At 47.5% G+C, this 20201-nt stretch overlaps 5 protein-coding genes across 9 annotated transcripts in view; 1 reads left to right on the top strand and 4 right to left on the bottom strand.

The window, feature by feature from the left end:
* Positions 1-15244, top strand: part of rnf24 (ring finger protein 24) — a 67484-nt gene extending 52240 nt beyond the window's left edge. For 2 of the 5 annotated variants that reach the window (XR_009796294.1, XM_061828755.1), the window contains exon 7: positions 870-1708. Coding sequence is in view for 3 of the 5 variants with exons in the window: in XM_061828755.1 (XP_061684739.1) it covers positions 870-888 (19 nt within the window). In the remaining 2 variants the exon portion in view is untranslated. Of the gene's footprint in view, positions 1-869; positions 1709-7196; positions 7247-7487; positions 7509-8962; positions 9076-14792 lie in introns of those variants that run through there. The other 3 variants (XM_061828752.1, XR_009796295.1, XM_061828754.1) reach the window with 3 other exon arrangements.
* LOC133505588 (mucin-19-like) lies at positions 1773-4929 on the bottom strand. The gene is made up of 2 exons (XM_061828750.1): positions 4878-4929; positions 1773-4790 (listed from the first exon to the last, which is right to left on the bottom strand). The coding sequence occupies exons 1-2, from the start codon at positions 4912-4914 to the stop codon at positions 1789-1791; spliced, it is 3039 nt and encodes a 1012-aa protein (XP_061684734.1). The 5' UTR covers positions 4915-4929; the 3' UTR covers positions 1773-1788.
* LOC133505824 (circumsporozoite protein-like) lies at positions 9282-11730 on the bottom strand. The gene has a single exon (XM_061829313.1). The coding sequence runs from the start codon at positions 11728-11730 to the stop codon at positions 10003-10005; it is 1728 nt and encodes a 575-aa protein (XP_061685297.1). The 3' UTR covers positions 9282-10002.
* LOC133505822 (circumsporozoite protein-like) lies at positions 12027-14656 on the bottom strand. Its single transcript, XM_061829312.1, has 4 exons — positions 14640-14656; positions 13446-13515; positions 12276-13352; positions 12027-12136 (listed from the first exon to the last, which is right to left on the bottom strand). Exons 2-4 carry the CDS (start codon positions 13507-13509, stop codon positions 12027-12029), a joined length of 1251 nt encoding a protein of 416 aa, XP_061685296.1. The 5' UTR covers positions 13510-13515; positions 14640-14656.
* Positions 15245-16560: 1316 nt separating the features above from the next.
* Positions 16561-20035, bottom strand: ccdc86 (coiled-coil domain containing 86). Its single transcript, XM_061828783.1, has 4 exons — positions 19343-20035; positions 18330-18459; positions 18180-18254; positions 16561-16931 (listed from the first exon to the last, which is right to left on the bottom strand). Exons 1-4 carry the CDS (start codon positions 19876-19878, stop codon positions 16767-16769), a joined length of 906 nt encoding a protein of 301 aa, XP_061684767.1. The 5' UTR covers positions 19879-20035; the 3' UTR covers positions 16561-16766.
* Between the last annotated feature and the right edge of the window lie 166 nt (positions 20036-20201).

The following is a 20201-nucleotide window of genomic DNA, read 5'->3' as shown; positions in this document are numbered from 1 at the left end:
AATGTACAAACAATGATAATATCCAATCTAACAATTTTGACTTTGTTGTTCATGCAGATGTTCTCTTTGTGGACTTTCACACACATTGGAAAAAAGTAAAAATTCTGCAACACAATATTTTTGAAGATGATAATAGCTGTAAAGTATTTGTAAGCTCTATTTTTGTATATTGCTATTTTGAGAGGAAAGTAATACTGATTTTTTTTTTCCCCCATATTTTTATTTGGCTAATTTCACGTTTATTTGTTTTAAAAGATACACAATTGCATGGGAGTGATTTGAATTGTAATAAAGTTTCCAAGATTTGAGCCGTCGTTTTTATTGACTTGTTGGCCTGACAAATCCGATGTCTTAATATTTACATGAAAATGGAAACAGGCCGACCCAGCGGTTATGGCGTGTGCCTCACAGTCCTGACGTTCTGGGTTTGAAGCTTGTTTTAGGCCCACTTGTGTGGAGTTTACGTGTGTTTTATCGTGTGGCCATGGCCTATAATTACAACTCTCACCCAACCCCCCAAAAAAACTGGTGCCCGTCCATTTCTTCAGCTCATCCTTGAGATGGTTCCACACCATTTTCGATTTCTCGGATTTATCCTCATCCGATGAAGAAATAGCAGTATCGGTTGATCGGGAAGACAGAGGAATACTTCCATACAGATTTGAACCCGTGGCTGTAATTAATGTTGACGGTTCTTCGGGCAGAATGACGAGGAGTCTAACGAGGGGCGGAGCCGCCACTCTTCAGACTCCTCGTCATTCCGCCCGAAAAACACTCTTAAATGAGAGAGGATTTAACATCACATTATCAAGATAGAGTAGACATTACATGACCTATTGGATACATTGTTACCGGAATTTTCCTTTCAGTGGAAGACGTCTGGGATGACCAGAACCCTTTCGAGAAGTGGCCGTCGGGCAAAACGGCATTGGTGGGGGATGAGAGCCTTGGTGAGGGGTTGAAGAACCTGAAGACTTGCGGAAGTTCTAGAAAGCCAACCACTGCAACGCCTCCACCGATCGGGGGGGCTTTGTGGCAGAGTGGCCCGGTGGAAGCTTCCCCTCGGTATGAGATGAAAACCTCCGGGGTGCTCAGGACCCCGGACTGGCCTGAAGGTTCAACTTAAAAGACAAATGACCCTAACCACGCAGCTGAGTGGCTTCAGAGCAACTCCGTGACTTGAATGGCCCAGCCAGAGCCCTGACTTAAACCCAACCGAGCATCTCTGGAGGCACCTGAAAATGGCCACCGTAAGATAATACAGGAAAAGTGAATGTGTTTGGCAATAACCGCAATTGGAGCTTCCTGTGACACAGGACATCGTAGCCACGTCGCTGTCCTCGATGGTAATGCGCAACATAGCTGAAGGCTCAATTAAAAAAGGAAAAGTTTGGCACATACGCTGCAATTTCAGTTGTAGCTCGGTGCGACGAAAGACGTCCCGCGACAAACGCAATCAAGAAATCAACGAGGCGGGTGATGAAAATGGTTTCATTTGAAAATGGCGCACGAGTTTATTCTGCATTTTGAAATAAATTACGTCAACTGTACAATATTTGCATTTCCGAACGCTCAGAATCGCGCATCTATTCACAAGTGGCAGCAGAAGCAAAATAAAAATACTTGCACGCAGATTAGCTTTGACGTGTTAAGAAAATAGAAAACTGAGATTGTTTTGCCTTTTTAAAAAAAAAAAAAAACCTTTAAACACACAGTGTCATCCAGATCTTTGTTCTAACTTGTCAACGTGTGTGTTTTGTGACATTTTCAATTCAACTAACAGCAGATTTATATTGCGTAGAGTTTAAGAAATGCCACAGCGAGGTGACATGTGAGGATGCTGCCCACGTGGGTGGACGCAACTGCGGTGTTTGTTACTTTGCATGGGTGTGTCGCAATGGCTGTCATTGTGGCTCCAGTGTTGACAGTCATGACGCTGCCAATTGCTGTGTTGCCAGTCGCTACGTTGCCTGCTGTGGTTGCAGGGTTACCAGTCGCAGCATTGCCAGTTGTTGTGTTACCTGGTGTTGTTGCGGGGTTGCCAGTTGCTGGGTTCCCTCCTGTGGTTGCTGTGTTGCCAGACGCACTATTGCCAGTTGCTGCGTTGCCAGCTGTGGTTACAGCAGTACCTGTTGCTGTGTTGCCAGTGGCAACATTGCCAGCTGTGGTTGCGGCGTTGCCAGTTGCTGTGCTCCTTGCTGTGGTTGCGGGGTTGCCAGTTGCAGCACTGACAGCTGTGGTTGCCGCATTGCCAGCTGTGGTTTCAGCATTGCCAGTCACTGCGTTCCCTGCTGTGGTTGCGGGGATCCCAGTTGGTGCGTTGCCAGTTGTGGTTGCAGCATTACCTGTTGCCGTGTTGCCAGTTGCAACATTGCCAGTCACTGCGTTCCCTGCTGTGGTTGCGGGGTTCCCAGTTGCTGCGTTGCCAGTTGTGGTCTCAGCATTACTTGTTGCCGTGTTGCCAGTTGCAACATTGCCAGTCACTGCGTTCCCTGCTATGGTTGCTCCATTGCCAGTCGCTGTGGTTGCAGCATTGGCGCTTGCTGTGCTGCCAGTCGTTATGTTCCCTGCTGTGGTTGCGGGGTTGCCAGACACAGAATTGCCAGTCGCTGCACTAACAGCTTTGGTTGCAGCATTGGCAGTTGCTGCGCTGCCAGTCGCTGTTTTCCCTGCTGTGGTTGAGGGGTTGCCAGACACAGTATTGCCTGTCGCAGCATTGCCAGTCGCTGTTTTCCCTGCTGTGGTTGAGGGGTTGCCAGACACAGTATTGCCTGTCGCAGCATTGCCAGTTGCTGTGTTCCCTGGTGTTGTTGCAGGGTTGCCAGTTGCAGCACTGACAACTGTGGTTGCCGCATTGCCATTTACTGCATTGCCAGTTGCTGTATTCCCTCCTGTGGTTGCTGTGTTGGTAGATGCAGCATTGCCAGTTACTGCGTTGCTAGCTGTGGTTGCAGCATTTCCTGTTGCTATGTTGCCAGTCGCAACATTGCCAGCTGTGGTTTTGGGATTGCCAGTTGCTGTATTCCCAGTCGCTGTGTTCCTTGCTATGGTTGCTGGGTTGCCAGTTGTGGTTGCAGCATTACCTGTTGCCGTGTTGCCAGTTGCAACATTGCCAGTCACTGCATTCCCTGCTGTGGTTGCTCCATTGCCAGTCGCCGTGGTTGCAGCATTGGCGGTTGCTGTGCTGCCAGTCGCATCATTGCCAGTTGCTGTGTTCCCTGGTGTTGTTGCAGGGTTGCCAGTTGCAGCACTGATAGCTGTGGTTGCCGCATTGCCAATTACTGCATTGCCAGTTGCTGCATTCCCTCCTGTGGTTGCTGTGTTGGTAGATGCAGCATTGCCAGTTACTGCAGTCCCTCCTGTCGTTGTGGGGTTGCCAGTCACAGCATTGCCAGCTCTGGTTGCGACATTGCCAGTTGCAGCATTAACAGCTGTGGTTGCCACATTGCCAGTTGCTGCATTCCCTCCTGTGGTTGCTCTGTTGGTAGATGCAGCGTTGCTAGTTACTGCGTTGCTAGCTGTGGTTGCAGCATTTCCTGTTGCTATGTTGCCAGTCGCAACATTGCCAGCTGTGGTTGTGGCATTGCCAGTTGCTGCGTTCCCTGCTTTGTTTGCGGCGTTGCCAGTTCCAGCATTAACAGCTGTGGTTTTGGCATTGCCAGTTGCTGTATTGCCAGTCGCTGTGTTCCTTGCTGTGGTTGCGGCGTTGCCAGTTGTGGTTGCAGCATTACCTGTTGCCGTGTTGCCAGTTGCAACATTGCCAGTCACTGCGTTCCCTGCTGTGGTTGCTCCATTGCCAGTCGCTGTGGTTGCAGCATTGGCGTTTGCTGTGCTGCCAGTTGTTATGTTCCCTGCTGTGGTTGCGGGGTTGCCAGACACAGTATTGCCAGTCGCAGCATTGCCAGTCGCTGCACTAACAGCTGTGGTTGCAGCATTGGCAGTTGCTGCGCTGCCAGTCGCTGTGCTGCCAGTTGTTATGTTCCCTGCTGTGGTTGCGGGGTTGCCAGACACAGTATTGCCAGTCGCAGCATTGCCAGTCGCTGCACTAACAGCTGTGGTTGCAGCATTGGCAGTTGCTGCCCTGCCAGTCGCTGTTTTCCCTGCTGTGGTTGCGGGGTTGCCAAACACAGCATTGCCAGTTGCTGTGTTCCCTGGTGTTGTTGCAGGGTTGCCAGTTGCAGCACTGACAACTGTGGTTGCCGCATTGCCAATTACTGCATTGCCAGTTGCTGCATTCCCTCCTGCGGTTGCTGTGTTGGTAGATGCAGCATTGCCAGTTGCTGTGTTCCCTGGTGTTGTTGCAGGGTTGCCAGTTGCAGCACTGATAGCTGTGGTTGCCGCATTGCCAATTACTGCATTGCCAGTTGCTGCATTCCCTCCTGTGGTTGCTGTGTTGGTAGATGCAGCATTGCCAGTTACTGCAGTCCCTCCTGTCGTTGTGGGGTTGCCAGTCACAGCATTGCCAGCTCTGGTTGCAACATTGCCAGTTGCAGCGTTAACAGCTGTGGTTGCAGCATTGCCAGTTGCTTCTTTGCCAGTCGCTGTGTTCCCTGCAGTGGTTGTGGTGTTGGCAGTTGCTGCATTCCCTGGTGTGGTTGCCACGTTGCTAGTCGCAGCACTGCCAGCTGTGGTTTGAGCATTGCCTGCTGCTACGTTGCGAGTCTCATCAAAGCCAGCTGTGGTTACGGCGTTGCCAGTTTGGGGTGAGGCGCCACCTGTATCCTGGTTGTTATTTCCAGGAATGGGCCTGGTGGGGAGCACAATGGACTGAGCAGTTCTGGATGCTACAACTACCAGACAAAAAAAAAAAAAAGTAGAGATGAGTTTGTGTCATCTTCAAAAGACGTGATGTGCCGGAGTGACAATGTGACACTTACCGGTGATCAGGAGTTGGAGCAGGATTAGCAAGAGCATTTTTTCTCGCAAAAAAAGGAATTCTCATGAATACCTAAAAAAAAAAAAAGGTGAAGTTTAATATTTTTGACATTGAAAATCCGATCAATTGGGACCATACTGAAAATCAAAAATACTTTAAGAGAACAAGCCTCTAAATAGTCAAAAGAAAATAAGGTTGTCACATTAAAATTTGCTATTTATCAGAAAAATAAGTAGTTAAAAGAATCACAAACTCATTGTTCAAGGAAAAACATGAACTTTTATGAGGAAAAACTAAAATGATCAACGGGAATAACGGGAATTGTAAAATAAAAATGAAATTTTCATGATCAAGTCCACACTTTACAAAAAATAAATGGACTTAATTATACGATAAAGAATTCTTTTTCCAAAATATGTGAATGAAGTTGGAGTCCTATGATAAGAAATTTGAAATTAAGCGCCAGTTAAGTTTCAATCATGGGAGGTAAAAAAAAAAAAAAAAAAAAATATCTTGGCAAGAATTATGATGAATTTTATAGAAAACCAGCTTGCAATGTATGGCAGTGTTGTGAGAAAAATAAATATATAAGCATAAAAATTACCATCATATGTGGAGGAAAAATCATCCAAAAGAGCCGCAACAAGCCTATAATATTTCAGTATGAAGTTGGATCATTTGGGGGAAAATTAATTTTATTATTATTTTAGAAAAATTGTGTGATTTTATAATGGAAAATAAAGCATACAAGAACAAAGTCAAAATATGAGGCCAAAAAAAAAGTGTGGGAAAAAAAAAATACGTCGATGTCACAAAGCGCCTATCCTCACAAGGGTCGCGGGCGCGCCAGAGCCTAAAGGCAGACTACACCCTGGCACAGGGCACACATCGACCTCATCACAGAGCGGGAATCGAGCCCACGATCCCCGCAACAAAGTCAGCCGTGTGTGCCACTACACTTTATAAGGAACAATTTATTTGATATAAATTTTGTAATATTATAAGGAAGAGGTATCAAATGAGAACAAGAATCAAGTGTGGTCGTATGTAATAGGGAAAATGTTTGCGACTTCATGAGGATCGTGGGGGTTGCCGGAGACAAATCCCAGCTGTCACCGGGCAGGGGGACGGTTGCCGAACAATCGCGGGGCACAGAAACAAACCACCGTTCGTCATCGCAGTCACACCTAGGGGCAATTTAGAGTCATTACTTAATGCACATTTTCTGGGGACGTGGGTGGAAACCGGAGTGCCCGGAGAAATGCTACGCGGGGACGGGGGGGAGAACATGCAAACTCCGGAATTCCGACCCCGGTACCTCAGAACTGCGAGGCCAACGCTCTAACCAGTTGTTCCACTGTGCCATCTTTTCTCCTTGCGATTTCGTAACTTGTCTTTGCTCCTTTGTTTTTTTTTTCCCTCCCTTTGTTTATCCCGTTTTCCTTTTTTGTTACAATAGGCGGTTGTAATTAATATCATGACTAAAAAAATGTCAAAATGCGTTGCAGATATGCTGAAGCCCATCGAGCAGTTCGAAAGCAGACGGCAACGTGCGTTTACTCACAAAAGCGCGGGCCGGGTTGCGTTTCGGCGTCTTTTTCCGTCAGCCGAGGCCTCGAGTGTGTCGCGAGAGCGCCTGCGACTTTGCGACTTTATAGAGCTCCCGACAGCCACCGGAAGACGTACGCCGATCATTCCTTCCACATTGCTCAACTCGGCGCTTATCTTTTCACGGTCCAGGCATCGTTTTGCCGTGACCGGTCGGCAAAGTCAACAGGCGTGCGAAGAGGCGTCACTCTTCACCCGCGACGGTCCCGTCAGCGCCGTTGTCCGCAGAGCCAGACGTCCGCGTTACGGCAAAGCCACGATAAGGCGACGGCACTGTTTCGGCGTATCGGTATTGCTAAATTAACGTCGGTGTGTTTAAGACGGACACTTGACAAAAGGCAAAACGGGAAATATTTTATTTCGTGCAATGTTGTGAAAGCGAAAACAAAATCCCGGGCTGAAACCAAACTCGAGGGACCTGTACAGCAACAACTGAGTTATTTGTGGAGAATATTTGAAACATTTTGATTCACAAGATTAATCACGCTGTTCAGCTCTTGTGTACATAAATCAACTTTAGAGAAGCAACACGCGGGCCAAAATGTCTTCAAGTCAAATTTGGAGTCTTGCTTTTCTTTGCCCGTTTGCTCTTGTTGTTGTTCTGGTTCTGGTTGTGGTTGTTGTCTTTTGTAATTTTCCAGGAGCGCGAGCATGTCGTGCTTTTTGATCTTCCTCAGCTGCCGCTTCTTCATCATCATCTTGATCTTCGCAGGGTTTCGGATCTAACGACACACACAAAAAAAAAAAGTCAAATGAAAAAAGGTACACCATCTCGCTGATTTTTCAGTGCACTTCATAAAAATGTGAGGTGTCCCTCATATTTTGAGGGACGAAATATTAGAAACACATTTTACTTTGATGCTGTTCTGTTCTATAAATTGTTCTGTGAACTACAACTGCAATAATAATATTGTTACACGGGCTTGGGGAGTCAGAAAATGCCGTAATTACCGTAGCGACTTTTTATGTGGTGATGCGACTAATATGTGCATTTTTTGTGCAGGGGGGCACTCGAGCGGGAAAGGTAAGAGTGAGACCGGTGGAATATATGTGCCGAGGAAGTGACTTTTACCAGTCAGGCCCCATTAACCTTGCGTTAGCATGTTACTACCGTGTCTCATTGTTTTATACCAGTATTTATTTATTTTTTTAACCGGTCCTGTCAGCGCAGCAGTGCTAGCGTTAGGGTTAGCACGTGCGGCAGCGCTGGGCTTAAACTCTCTGTGTACCGTCCTTCATTTGTAAATATCTTGCGTTTCAATATGGGCACTTGCAGCTTTTACACAGCTGCGGCCTATGTATGTACCAAATGGTATTTCCTATACAAATGCAGTCACTCACACTTGAAAAATGTACGGGTGTGGTCAGTGATGCTCACAGATAAAGTTGCGATTGTGATTCGGGATGTTATCTCAAGACCTAAAAATAATTTACTGGATTAATATAACACAACTGTAACCTAAACACACAAAAAACATGACTAAAATAGAAAACAAAAATTTCAAACTCAGAAATGATTATTTCCAATTTCAACTGATATTAGAACATGATATAAAACGGGATTTAAAATTTGTCATCAATTAAAAAATTCTTGATCTGAATAAATGTTAAATGCACTGGCCTGTCAAGGATTAAACACGAACGGTCTGTACCCGCAAAGTTTTGAAGACGCTAAAAGTTTAGTTCAACATAATCGGCGTTAGTGGCAACAAGCTAGCGAAACATTCCTGTCGCCAATCGTGATGTATTGTTGTTGGGGGAGGGGGCGCCCCTCCTGTAACTGAATTTCCTTTGACATGGCTCATGATGTCGATAACTTTCGACGTAAATGCGCTCGCAGTACGTGCAGCATCTCTGAACATGCGCTTTCGGCCTAACTTCCGAACACGCTCAGTACGGTCAACTTGCATTTCCTGTTTCCGGGTGAATACCGGTTGTTTTGGAGCAGGCTTATTTAGTTAACAACGTTGATGAAATAAACATGTAAATTAATGCCAAGACTACACAAAATAAGCGACGTCTTTCGCTATCTACTTTTTCTATTTGTGACAAATTTTACTCGCGTGATTTTTTGTGTTCGACTGTGCAGATTTGCCAGCACGAAGGCGCTCGGGAGCGTTCGCGCTGGTCAAATGTGAGTGACTGCAAATGTACCGGGTGAGGCTTATAACCAGATGCGCTCTGGTGGCCGGAAATTACGGAATATGTAACAAATGAAATGCGCTGACCATTGACTTTATTTTTTCAATCAATAAAAGGGCCTCCTCCGGTTTTCCACGATACGAACATTCGAGCTTTTCCAATGGTGCGCAATGAACTAGTGAGAAAACGAGCAAAAAAAACTCTTCATTTCGGTTTCATATTGTATTTATGGATTGGAAATGTCCTTCATATAAATACGATGTGTTACTGTAGGTCAGTGATGGAAGACTGCGTGTTCGGACCTGTGTACAAATTTGGTTTATTTTCACGACGTAGGAAGGGAACGCTGTCTTAAACTAAGGACCCCCCACCCCCACCCCCCCATGTCATCGTTGGAACGACTGGCACGAAGGACATGTACCACTACGCGGATGCTAACACAGTAGCAGGTTAGTCCACAACACAAATCGCTTTTGTCAGCTTCCAAAATTCATCTACTCACGCAAATAGCGTCAGAATCAAATTTATTGGCCAAGTATGTAAACGACACACGAGGAATTTGTTACCGGTAGTTGGAGAAAAACCATCAGTGCAACGCCTCCACCGATCGGGGGGGCTTTGTGGCAGAGTGGCCCGGTGGAAGCTTCCCCTCGGTATGAGATGAAAACCTCCGGGGTGCTCAGGACGCCGGACTGGCCTGAAGGTTCAACTTAAAAGACAAATGACCCTAACCACGCAGCTGAGTGGCTTCAGAGCAACTCCGTGACTTGAATGGCCCAGCCAGAGCCCTGACTTAAACCCAACCGAGCATCTCTGGAGGCACCTGAAAATGGCCACCGTAAGATAATACAGGAAAAGTGAATGTGTTTGGCAATAACCGCAATTGGAGCTTCCTGTGACACAGGACATCGTAGCCACGTCGCTGTCCTCGATGCTAATGCGCAACATAGCTGAAGGCTCAATTAAAAAAGGAAAAGTTTGGCACATACGCTGCAATTTCAGTTGTAGCTCGGTGCGACGAAAGACGTCCCGCGACAAACGCAATCAAGAAATCAACGAGGCGGGTGATGAAAATGGTTTCATTTGAAAATGGCGCACGAGTTTATTCTGCATTTTGAAATAAATTACGTCAACTGTACAATATTTGCATTTCCGAACGCTCAGAATCGCGCATCTATTCACAAGTGGCTGCAGAAGCAAAATAAAAATACTTGCACGCAGATTAGCTTTGACGTGTTAAGAAAATAGAAAACTGAGATTGTTTTGCCTTTTTTAAAAAAAAAAAAAACCTTTAAACACACAGTGTCATCCAGATCTTTGTTCTAACTTGTCAACGTGTGTGTTTTGTGACATTTTCAATTCAACTAACAGCAGATTTATATTGCGTAGAGTTTAAGAAATGCCACAGCGAGGTGACATGTGAGGATGCTGCCCACGTGGGTGGACGCAACTGCGGTGTTTGTCGCCGCTGCTGTCATTGTGGCTGCAGTGTTGTCAGTCCTGCCAGCTGTGATGGCAGCGTTGGTAGTCATGACGCTGCCAGTTGCTGCGTTGCCAGTCGCTGCATTCCCTCCTGTGGTTCCTGCATTACCAGTCGCTGGGTTCCCTGCTGTGGTTGCGGCGTTGCCAGTCGCTGCATTCACTGCTGTGGTTGCGGCGTTGCCAGTCGCAGTAATGCCAGTTGCTGCGTTGCCAGTCGCTGCATTCGCTCCTGTGGTTCCTGCATTGCCAGTCACTGGGTTCCCTGCTGTGGTTGCAGGGTTGCCAGTCGCTGCATTCACTGCTGTGGTTGCGGCGTTGCCAGTCGCTGCGTTGCGAGCTGTGGTTGCACCATTGCCAGTTCCTGCATTCCCTGCCGTGGTTGCGGCATTGCCAGTTGCTGCGTTGCCAGTCGCTGCATTTCCAGTTGTGGTTGCAGCATTGCCCGTCACAGCATTGCCAGTCGCTGCATTTCCAGGTGTGGTTGCTGCATTGCCAGTCACTGCGTTCCCTGCTGTGGTTGCGGCGTTGCCAGTCGCAGCATTGGCAGTTGCTGCATTACCTGCTGTGGTTGCAGCGTTGCCAGTCGCTGCATTTCCAGTTGTGGTTGCAGCATTCCCAGTCACTGCGTTCCCTGCTGTGGTTGCAGCGTTGCCAGTCGCAGCATTTCCAGTTGCTGCATTCACTGCTGTGGTTGCGCCGTTGCCAGTCGCAGCATTGGCAGTTGCTGCTGCGTTGCCAGTCGCTGCATTTCCAGTTGTGGTTGCAGCATTGCCAGTCACTGCGTTCCCTGCTGTGGTTGCAGCGTTGCCAGTCGCAGCATTGCCAGTTGCTGCATTCACTGCTGTGGTTGCGCCGTTGCCAGTCGCAGCGTTGCCAGTTGCTGCGTTGCCAGTCGCTGCATTTCCAGTTGTGGTTGCAGCATTGCCAGTCACTGCGTTCCCTGCTGTGGTTGCAGCGTTGCCAGTCGCAGCATTGCCAGTTGCTGCATTCACTGCTGTGGTTGCGCCGTTGCCAGTCGCAGCGTTGCCAGTTGCTGCGTTGCCAGTCGCTGCATTTCCAGTTGTGGTTGCAGCATTGCCAGTCACTGCGTTCCCTGCTGTGGTTGCAGCGTTGCCAGTCGCAGCATTGCCAGTTGCTGCATTCACTGCTGTGGTTGCGCCGTTGCCAGTCGCAGCATTGGCAGTTGCTGCGTTGCCAGTCGCTGCATTTCCAGTTGTGGTTGCAGCATTGCCAGTCACTGCGTTCCCTGCTGTGGTTGCAGCGTTGCCAGTCGCAGCATTGCCAGTTGCTGCATTCACTGCTGTGGTTGCGCCGTTGCCAGTCGCAGCGTTGCCAGTTGCTGCGTTGCCAGTCGCTGCATTTCCAGTTGTGGTTGCAGCATTGCCAGTCACTGCGTTCCCTGCTGTGGTTGCAGCGTTGCCAGTCGCAGCATTGCCAGTTGCTGCATTCACTGCTGTGGTTGCGCCGTTGCCAGTCGCAGCATTGGCAGTTGCTGCGTTGCCAGTCGCTGCATTTCCAGTTGTGGTTGCAGCATTGCCTGTCACTGCGTTCCCTGCTGTTGGTTGCTGCGTTGCCAGTCGCTGCATTTCCAGTTGTGGTTGCAGCATTCCCAGTCGCAGCATTGCCAGTTGCTGCATTCACTGCTCTGGTTGCGGCGTTGCCAGTTGCAGCATTGCCAGTTACTGCGTTGCCAGTCGCTGCATTTCCAGCTGTGGTTGCTGCATTGCCAGTCGCTACGTTCCCTGCTGTGGTTGCAGGGTTGCCAGTCACTCCATTCCCAGTTACTGCATTCCCTCCTGTGGTTGCTGCATTGCCAGTCGCTGCATTCCCTGCTGTGGTTGCTGCGTTGCCAGTCGCTATGTTCCCTGCTATGGTTGTGGGGTTGCCACTCACAGCATTGCCAGCTGTGGTTGCAGCATTACCTGTTGCTGCGTTGCCAGTCGCTGCATTCCTGCTGGGGTTGCATTGTTGCCAGTCGCAGGATTAACAGCTGTGGTTGCCGCATTGCCAGTTGCTGCGTTCCTTGCTCTGGTTGCCGCATTGCCAGTCGCAGCATTGCCAGCCGTGGTTCCAGCGTTGCCTGTTGCTGCATTCCCTGCTGTGGTTGCGGCATTGCCAGTTGCTGCATTGCCAGCTGTAGTTGCGGCGTTGCCAGTTGCAGCATTGCCAGTTGCTGCATTCACTGCTGTGGTTGCGCCGTTGCCAGTCGCAGCGTTGCCAGTTGCTGCGTTGCCAGTCGCTGCATTTCCAGTTGTGGTTGCAGCATTGCCAGTCACTGCGTTCCCTGCTGTGGTTGCAGCGTTGCCAGTCGCAGCATTGCCAGTTGCTGCATTCACTGCTGTGGTTGCGCCGTTGCCAGTCGCAGCATTGGCAGTTGCTGCGTTGCCAGTCGCTGCATTTCCAGTTGTGGTTGCAGCATTGCCTGTCACTGCGTTCCCTGCTGTGGTTGCTGCGTTGCCAGTCGCTGCATTTCCAGTTGTGGTTGCAGCATTCCCAGTCGCAGCATTGCCAGTTGCTGCATTCACTGCTCTGGTTGCGGCGTTGCCAGTTGCAGCATTGCCAGTTACTGCGTTGCCAGTCGCTGCATTTCCAGCTGTGGTTGCTGCATTGCCAGTCGCTACGTTCCCTGCTGTGGTTGCAGGGTTGCCAGTCACTCCATTCCCAGTTACTGCATTCCCTCCTGTGGTTGCTGCATTGCCAGTCGCTGCATTCCCTGCTGTGGTTGCTGCGTTGCCAGTCGCTATGTTCCCTGCTATGGTTGTGGGGTTGCCACTCACAGCATTGCCAGCTGTGGTTGCAGCATTACCTGTTGCTGCGTTGCCAGTCGCTGCATTCCCTGCTGGGGTTGCATTGTTGCCAGTCGCAGGATTAACAGCTGTGGTTGCCGCATTGCCAGTTGCTGCGTTCCTTGCTCTGGTTGCCGCATTGCCAGTCGCAGCATTGCCAGCCGTGGTTCCAGCGTTGCCTGTTGCTGCATTCCCTGCTGTGGTTGCGGCATTGCCAGTTGCTGCATTGCCAGCTGTAGTTGCGGCGTTGCCAGTTGCAGCATTGCCAGTCACTGCGTTCCTTGCTGTGGTAGCAGCATTACCAGATGCAGCATTGACAGCTGTGGTTGCTGCGTTGCCAGTTCCAGCACTGTCAGTTGCTGCATTGTTTGCTGTGTTTATGGCAGTGCCAGTTGCTGCATTACCAGTAACAGCACTGGGCGTGGTGAGGGGCGCAATGGACTGAGCATTTGTGGATGCTACAACAACCAGACAAAAAAAAAAAAAAGTAGAGATGAGTTTGTGTCATCTTCAAAAGACGTGATGTGCCGGAGTGACAATGTGACACTTACCCATGATCAGGAGTTGGAGCAGGATTAGCAAGAGCATTTTTTCTCGCAAAAAAGCAATTCTCATGAATACCTAAAAAAAAAAAAAGTGAAGTTTAATATTTTTGACATTAAAACCCGATCAATTAGGACCATACTGAAAGTCAAAAATAATTTAAGAGAACAAGCCTGTAAATATAACAAAAAATAAAGTTGTCACATTAAAATTTGCTATTTATCAGAAAAATAAGTTGTAAGAAGAATATTTCTCTTTCTTGCAAAAAAAGCAATTCTCATGAATACCTTAAAAAAAGTGAAGTTTAATATTTGTGACATTAAAAACGCGATCATTTGGGACCATACTGAAAATCAAAAATAAGGTTGTTACATTAAAATTTGCTATTTGTCAGAAAAATAAGTAGTCAAAAGAATCATGAAATCATTGTTCAAGGAAAAACATTAACTTTTATGAGAAAGTCTAACATGATCAAGGGGAATAGCAGGGAAATTGTAAAATGAAATGAAATTGTTTCTTAATCAAGTCCAAACTTTCCAAGGAAAAAAAATTGAAATTAATTAATTACATGAGATATTTTTTTTTTTTCAAAAGAATGTGAATGAAGTTGGAGTACCACGATAAGAAATTCGTAATTAAGCACCAGTAAAGTTTCAATAATGGGATGGGGAAAAAATCCTGGAAACAATTATAAAGAATTTTATCCGAAAGCAGCTAGAAATGTATGGCAGCGTTGTGGGAAAAATAAATATGTCATCGTCATCACGTGTGGAGGAAAAATCACCCAAAAGAGTCTCTATATTTTATTTATTTTAGAATAATTGTCATTTTAGAATGTGAAAATAAAGTATACAAGAACAAAGTTGAAATACCACGAGGCAAAAAAAAGTGTGAAAAAATAAAAAAATATGTCCATGTCACAAAGTGCATATCCTCACAAGGGTCACGGGAGCGCCAGAGCCTATCCCAGCTAACACTGGGCAGACTACACCCTGAACTGGTCCCCAGTCAGTCACACGGCACATATCGACACCATAACTGAGCGGGAATCGATCCCACGGCAACGTCCCGTGCACGAAGCTCTATCAGCGGTTGTAATTATTATCATGGCTAAAAAAAATAAAAATATGTCTAAATGCGGTGCAGAGATGCTGAAGCCCGTCGAGCAGTTCATCAGCAGACAGAAACGTGCGTGTACTCACAAAAGTGCGGACCGGGTCTCCGGGTCTTTCCGTCAGCCGAGGCCTCGAGTGTGTCGAGTGAGCGCCTGCGACTGTTCGACTTTATAGAGCTCGCCGGAAGACGTACGCCGATCATTCCTTCCACCTTGCTCACCTCCGTGCTTTTCTTTTCAGGGTCAAGGCAGCGTTTTGGCGTGGCCCGCGGGCAAAGTCAACAAGCGCGCACAAAGACGTCACTGTTCGCCGCTGACAGTCCCGTCATCGCCCGACCCTCCGCCGTTGTGCGTCCGTGGAATGAGCACAAAGGTGTGGACCCCTTTGTCTGCACCTGTCATGTGTGACTTCACACGTTCATTCGTTCGCACGTACGTCACTGGTTTTGCTGCCCGCAAGTCGGGGAAAACTCGCGTCGTACCGGTCTGGCCGTGTTCTGATGGATGTTTGTCATTGCGTAGCGATCTTGAAAATATATACTCGTTCTTTTCTGGACTCTTCAATATCACTGTTAAAAGCTCTCATCCATTTAAATTATAAATTCCTAAAGATTGGAGGTTCTCTATTGTGTTGAGGTCAGGGGATGTCGTCCCCACGTGAGTTTTCTTTCATTTAACCACACTGCAAATACAGATTCTTTTTTTTCCCCCTGCAGATTATTTGAAACATCAACATTAGCTACCACAAGAAATATCACAATGATATCGTGAGATTATTATCAATCTTAACAACGACTAAAATATCTCAGGATCATATAAAAATAGTTGGACCAGCGCCCCGGTCTGCCGCTGAGGAGCTCTTTAACCACCTCGGTGACCTCAACCCCAGAAATAGGGGAGGCCGCCTCAGAGAACCCAGATTCTGCTTCCTCACGGGAAGGCGTCGGTGGAATTGAGGAGTCCTTCCGAGTATTCTGCCCATCGACTCACAACGTCTCGAGTCCAGATCAGCAGCGCCCCATCCTCACGATACAGTGTTGATGGGGCACTGCTTACCCCCACCCCACTCCTGAGACGTCCTGTGGTGGACCAGAATTTTCTCGAAAGCATCCAGCCTCACCAAACTCCTCCCATCCCTGAGTTTTTTTTTTTAAAACCACAAAGCTGCGTTCTGCACTTGGTCAACCGGGACCCTGTACTGGAAGAGAGTCCAACCCCTCTCAAGAGGACTGGTACCACAGCCCAAGCGGTGTGTGGAGGAGAATCCAACTCTATCAGAACTTCCAGACCTCACACACCAGCTCGGGCTCCTTCCCTGTCAGAGGTGACGTTCCACGTTCCTAGAGGCAGCTTCTGGAGTCAGAGATCGGATCGCCAAGGTCTCTGCCTTTGGGCACCGCCCACCTCGCAGTGTACCAACCCCACGCTTAAGTGACCCACGTTCAGGTAAAGGAAACCTTGATATGGAAGTAAATATGTGCCGCCAGGATTTGAATTTGAAATGTAAAGTGATCACATTTTCAAAAGTTGCTACAATTTGCTGTCTGAAATTCACCATCTGTGCCACCAGGCAGGGTGACTTCAGGTCAGAACCGAGCTGCCAGCCAATCGCAGTTCCGCTTTCTTAGTCACGTGACATCACAAACTAAGAAAGCAGAACTGTGATTGGCTGGCTGTTCGGTTCTGACCTGAAGTAACCCTCCCTGGTGGCACAGACTGTCAATTTTAGACACCGAATGTTTTTTTTTTTAACATTGAAAAGTTACACTGAAATACAACTATTAAAAATATGATCCCATTTCAAATTTTTTCCTGTGGCATTTCAAATTTAAATCCTGGTGACACATATTTACTTCCACATGTTGATCTGTTGGACCTTCCCCAAGGACCTGTTTGCGTTGGGTGACCCCCCCCCCCCCAAGCAACTTAGCTCCGAGGATCATTGGGACGCACCAACCGTATCGGTATTGCTAAATTGACGTCAGTGTATTGATGATGTACTCTTGACAAAAGGCGAAACATTTTATTTCATACAAAGTTGTGAAAGCGAAAACAAAATCCCAGCCTGAAACCAAACTCGAGGGACCTGTACAGCGGCAACTGCGTTATTTGTGCAGACCATTTGAAAGATTTTGATTCACAAGATTAATCACGCTGTTCAGCTCTTGTGTACATAAATCAACTTTAAAGAAGCAACACGCGGGCCAAAATGTCTTCAAGTCAAATTTGGAGTCTTGCTTTTCTTTGCCCGTTTGCTCTTGTTGTTGTTCTGGTTCTGGTTGTTGTTTTTGGAATTTTCCAGCAGAGTGAGCGTGTCGCGCTTTTCGATCTTCCTCAGCTGCTTCTTCTTCATCCTCTTGATCTTCGCAGTGTTTCGGATCTGACGACAAAAAAAAAAAAAAAAAAGATATTAAAAAAAGGTACACCATCTCGCTGCTGTTTCAGTCCACTGCATAAAAAAAATGTGGTGTCCTTAATATTTTGAGGGCCGAAATATTAGAAACACCTTTCACTGTGATGTTCTATATCGCTGTAAACTACAACTGCAATAATAATGTTACACAGACTTGGGGAGTAAGAAAATACATGTAACAAATAAAATGCACTGACCATTTACTTTTTATTTTTTAATCAATAAAAGGTCTCCTCGGTTTTCGACGATCCGAACATTTGAGGTTTTCCAATGGCGCGCAATGAACTACCGAAATTTTTGGCCTATAATCCACGACATTTTCACACGCTTTCAACCCTGCGGTTTATGCGGCTAATTTGTTCATTTTTTTTCTAACGGCCACAAGGGGGCACTCGAGTGGAAAAGTTAAGGGTAAGACTGGTGGAATATGCGTGCCGAGGAAGTGACTTTTACCGGTCCGGCCCTGTTAGCGCTGAGCTAGCGTGTTACTGGCTTGTCGCAGTAATTTTTACCAGAATTTTTTTTTTCTTTTTTTTTTTAATCGGCCTGTAAGCACAGCGGCGCTAACATTAGCGTGGTGGCGCTAGGATTAGGGAAGCAGCGCTAGAGTTAGCGTTAAACTTTCTGTGTAAAATATTTTTGTAAATATGTCGGTTTCAATGTGGGCACTTGTGGCTTTTACACAGCTGCGGCATATCCATCCATTTTCTAGCTGCTTATCCTCACAAGTGTCGCGGGAGTGCTGGAGCCAATCCCAGCTGTCATCGGGCATGAGGCGGTACAGGTACACCCTGAACTGGTCGCCAGCCAATCGCAGGCCACTTGGAGACAAACAGCCGCACTCACAATCACACCTAGGGGCAATTTAGAATGTCCAATTCATGTTGCATGTTTTTGGGATGTGAGAGGAAACCGGAGTGCCCGGAGAAAAGCCACGCAGGCACAGGGAGAACACGCAAACGCCACACAGGTGGGGCCTGGATCGAACCCGGGTCCTCAGAACTGTGAGGCCAACACTTTACCATCTTAGCGCACCGTACTGGAAATGTCCTTCATATAAATATGATAATTGTGACTTTCCAACTGTGTTACTGTAGCTCAACGATGTGTACAAATTTGGTTTACTGTCCCTCCATAGGAAGGGTTCTCCGTGTTAAACTAAAGACCCCCCCACCCCACGTCATCATTGGGACGATTGGCACGGGGGACACGTACCACTTGCACGATCTCCGCTTTGCGTTCGTTCTCCGCTCGCCGCTTCAAGTTCTCCTCTCGGCGTTTCCGCTTGTCCTGCAAAGGAATCGGAGCGCGCGTGAAGATGGAGCGCAACTGTTGTTGTCGTTGCCGTTTCTCGTCGCGTTATACCTCTTTCACTTTGGCCTTCTGCTCTTTCAGCTCCAACATGTAGTTGTGCACGAGCTTCTTCTCCCGCTTGGCCTGCATCTTCTTCTCCCAGGAGGTGCACAGCGACGCGTCTCGTACCAGCGCGGAGAACCTGCACATGCCACACGGTTAGTCCACAACACAAATCGCTTTGGCCAGCTTCCAAAATCCATCTGCTAACGCAAATATCATCAGAATCAGATTTACCGGCCAAGTATGTAAACAACACACAAGGAATTTGTTACCGGTAATTGGAGCCGCCCGAGTGTGACGGACATGTTGAGTATGAAAAACAATGACATCGATTGATTCGGAATATTTTTTTGTTTTTAAATCTTATCTCGGGGTTGTTATCTATTCAACTTGAGTGAGTGCCTGGAAGTCTTTGACTGCAGTCCGGAGAGTACCAGGTGCTTATTTACGCAACTGCAGTCATTATAAATGGGATTTACCGTAATTCCCGGCCTACAGAGCGCAGATGGTTATAAGCCAGAACATTTGTAAACAAATACTATTTGGGACATACATACGCCGTAGCTGTGTAAAAGCCGCAAGTGCCCACACTGAAACACGAGATATTTACAAAGAAAGATGCTAACACTAGCGCCATGCTAACAGGACTGTTTTTTTTAAAAAAAAAAAAAAAAAAGGCATACCGGTAGAAAGCGTGTGAAAAAAAGTCGCGGCTTATGGGCCGGAAATTACAGTATTAATCCTAACATTTGATGAAGGCATTTTCATTACTGCACAAAAGTAACTCCAAAAAATGTACATGAGGTAACGCTGTTGTTGTGCACTTGGGGGGGGGGGGGTCACCATCGAGTTCCGCACTGGGTTTTCAACTTTGAATGTGTGTGGCTTTAAAAAGGCTGGGCCTGGTGAGTGACGTGGGTGTCGGCGAATGAAGGCTGACTGTCAGCCAGGTAGATTGTTAAAAGCCAACTTTTGTAAACAGTCTATATTTTTTAAATTCTTATTATATATTAGGACGTCACCTCTGTTTGTTGCGGTCCTTCCACACTCTGCCTGATTTTGGCTTGCCCAGGGGAACAACCACAGTGGCTTTCACATTCTGCCCCAGAAGAACCTTCTTGGGGGGTTGCGACTTCGTCTTCGGGGTCTCTGGGACTTTTTCTATTGGTGTTGGCTTGGACAACTGGCCGGCTATGTCAACCTCAGCTGCGGGGTCTGTGCGAGGCTCCACCGCCTCGGGTTCAAGAGGATGCTCCTCCGCGGTCTTCGGTCCGTCGCATTCTGCGGGCTTCTCCTCCGCGGTCTCCGGTCCGACACATTCTGCGGGCTTCTCTTCGTCCGGCTCCGGCGACTCTGCCTCCGGTTCTTTTTGCTTGGGTGTGACGGCGCTCCTGGTCCTCCTCCCAGAAGTTACCGGGGTTTCACAGCCCCGGAATGCGGATGGGCGACGCACCATGCGGCCGCTGCGGGTCCGCGTGGCCATGAGGGGTGATTGTTGATCTTCGTCCACCACGTGTGCCGTCTGTTTCGCGGTGATTCCATCGCCGCTTTCCGACATGTTTGTTTTCCAATGCTCTTCCCACGTGGACGCTGTCTGGGTAGCCGTTACGTAGTTCCGTGTGATTGTAAACAACGTGTATTTAATACTGACATCTTTCGGTGGGAGGATGAACTACGCAAAACCGACGAGAAGACTTTTGTTTTATGCGCTTCGTTTTTTTGTATTAGAAATACCTCCTTTTTTATTTAATTATGCATTCATCAATGACTGTTTTATTCCCTTGTCAATCTAGTTTTTTTTTTCAATCAAGATTGTTTAAAAAAAAAAAAAACATTTTTTCTTCTTCGCTTTCAAACGCCGCTCAATCTTATGTTGTAAAT

Source organism: Syngnathoides biaculeatus, chromosome 9 (assembly GCF_019802595.1).
Source record: "Syngnathoides biaculeatus isolate LvHL_M chromosome 9, ASM1980259v1, whole genome shotgun sequence".
NCBI classification, from domain to species: Eukaryota; Metazoa; Chordata; class Actinopteri; order Syngnathiformes; family Syngnathidae; genus Syngnathoides; species Syngnathoides biaculeatus.
This window is presented reverse-complemented; position numbering and strand designations above follow the sequence as displayed.

Excerpts from the sequence above, each read along its gene's own strand:
- LOC133505822 (XM_061829312.1), bottom strand. The coding sequence starts at position 13,509 with ATGAGAATTGCTTTTTTGCGAGAAAAAATGCTCTTGCTAATCCTGCTC. Across the intron at positions 13,353-13,445 it reads GCTCCAACTCCTGATCATGG|CATCCACAAATGCTCAGTCC; the intron begins GTAAGTGTCACA and ends TGGTTGTTGTAG. Across the intron at positions 12,137-12,275 it reads AGCAGTGAATGCAGCAACTG|AGCAAGGAACGCAGCAACTG; the intron begins GCAATGCTGCAA and ends TGCGGCAACCAG.
- LOC133505588 (XM_061828750.1), bottom strand. The coding sequence starts at position 4,914 with ATGCTCTTGCTAATCCTGCTCCAACTCCTGATCACCG. Across the intron at positions 4,791-4,877 it reads GCTCCAACTCCTGATCACCG|TTGTAGCATCCAGAACTGCT; the intron begins GTAAGTGTCACA and ends TTTGTCTGGTAG.
- ccdc86 (XM_061828783.1), bottom strand. The coding sequence starts at position 19,878 with ATGTCGGAAAGCGGCGATGGAATCACCGCGAAACAGACGGCACACGTG. Across the intron at positions 18,460-19,342 it reads AAGGACCGCAACAAACAGAG|GTTCTCCGCGCTGGTACGAG; the intron begins GTGACGTCCTAA and ends TGGCATGTGCAG. Across the intron at positions 18,255-18,329 it reads AGAAGGCCAAAGTGAAAGAG|GACAAGCGGAAACGCCGAGA; the intron begins GTATAACGCGAC and ends ATTCCTTTGCAG.
- LOC133505824 (XM_061829313.1), bottom strand. The coding sequence starts at position 11,730 with ATGCTGCGACTGGGAATGCTGCAACCACAACTGGAAATGCAGCGACTG.